We start from the raw sequence: 401 nt of genomic DNA on the forward strand, positions 1-401 counted from the left end.
TAGTTACCTTTTTTAAAGCAGTGTATACATCCATTTCAACCTGCATCACAAGAAGGTCAGGAGAAGAGATCAGCTGCTTCATCATATTGGTGCTGCAAATACAAATATGACTTGTTAGGATATAATAACACAAATAAATAATACATGATGAAATGCCAAACATCTGCTAACACTCTGAAACGTACATAGGGACATTTGTTTTCCTTAGTAGGGATGCACAGATATATCAATAGCAGCCAGGAATCTGATTTGAGTGCCTGCTCCCTCCGATGAATTCACTCAAAACTGAAGAAGCCTGTCCGAGTCACCCAGTGGCTTCCTATTGTTCCACGGGGGCCACCCGGCGAGCGAACGTCGAACGGGGGCCACCCGGCGAGCGAACGTCGAACGGGGGCCACCCG

General features: G+C 46.4%; 1 protein-coding gene across 1 annotated transcript in view; it reads right to left on the bottom strand.

Annotated features, from left to right (window-relative positions):
- Window positions 1-401, bottom strand: part of GMCL1 (germ cell-less, spermatogenesis associated 1) — a 105,702-nt gene that overhangs the window by 50,094 nt on the left and 55,207 nt on the right. Inside the window, exon 8 of the mRNA XM_018554417.1 lies at window positions 8-92. Coding sequence (XP_018409919.1) covers window positions 8-92 — 85 coding nt within the window. The remainder of the gene's footprint in view (window positions 1-7; window positions 93-401) is intronic.

Source organism: Nanorana parkeri, unplaced genomic scaffold, assembly GCF_000935625.1.
Source record: "Nanorana parkeri isolate BGI_ZX_2015 unplaced genomic scaffold, ASM93562v1 scaffold157, whole genome shotgun sequence".
Lineage (NCBI taxonomy): Eukaryota > Metazoa > Chordata > Amphibia > Anura > Dicroglossidae > Nanorana > Nanorana parkeri.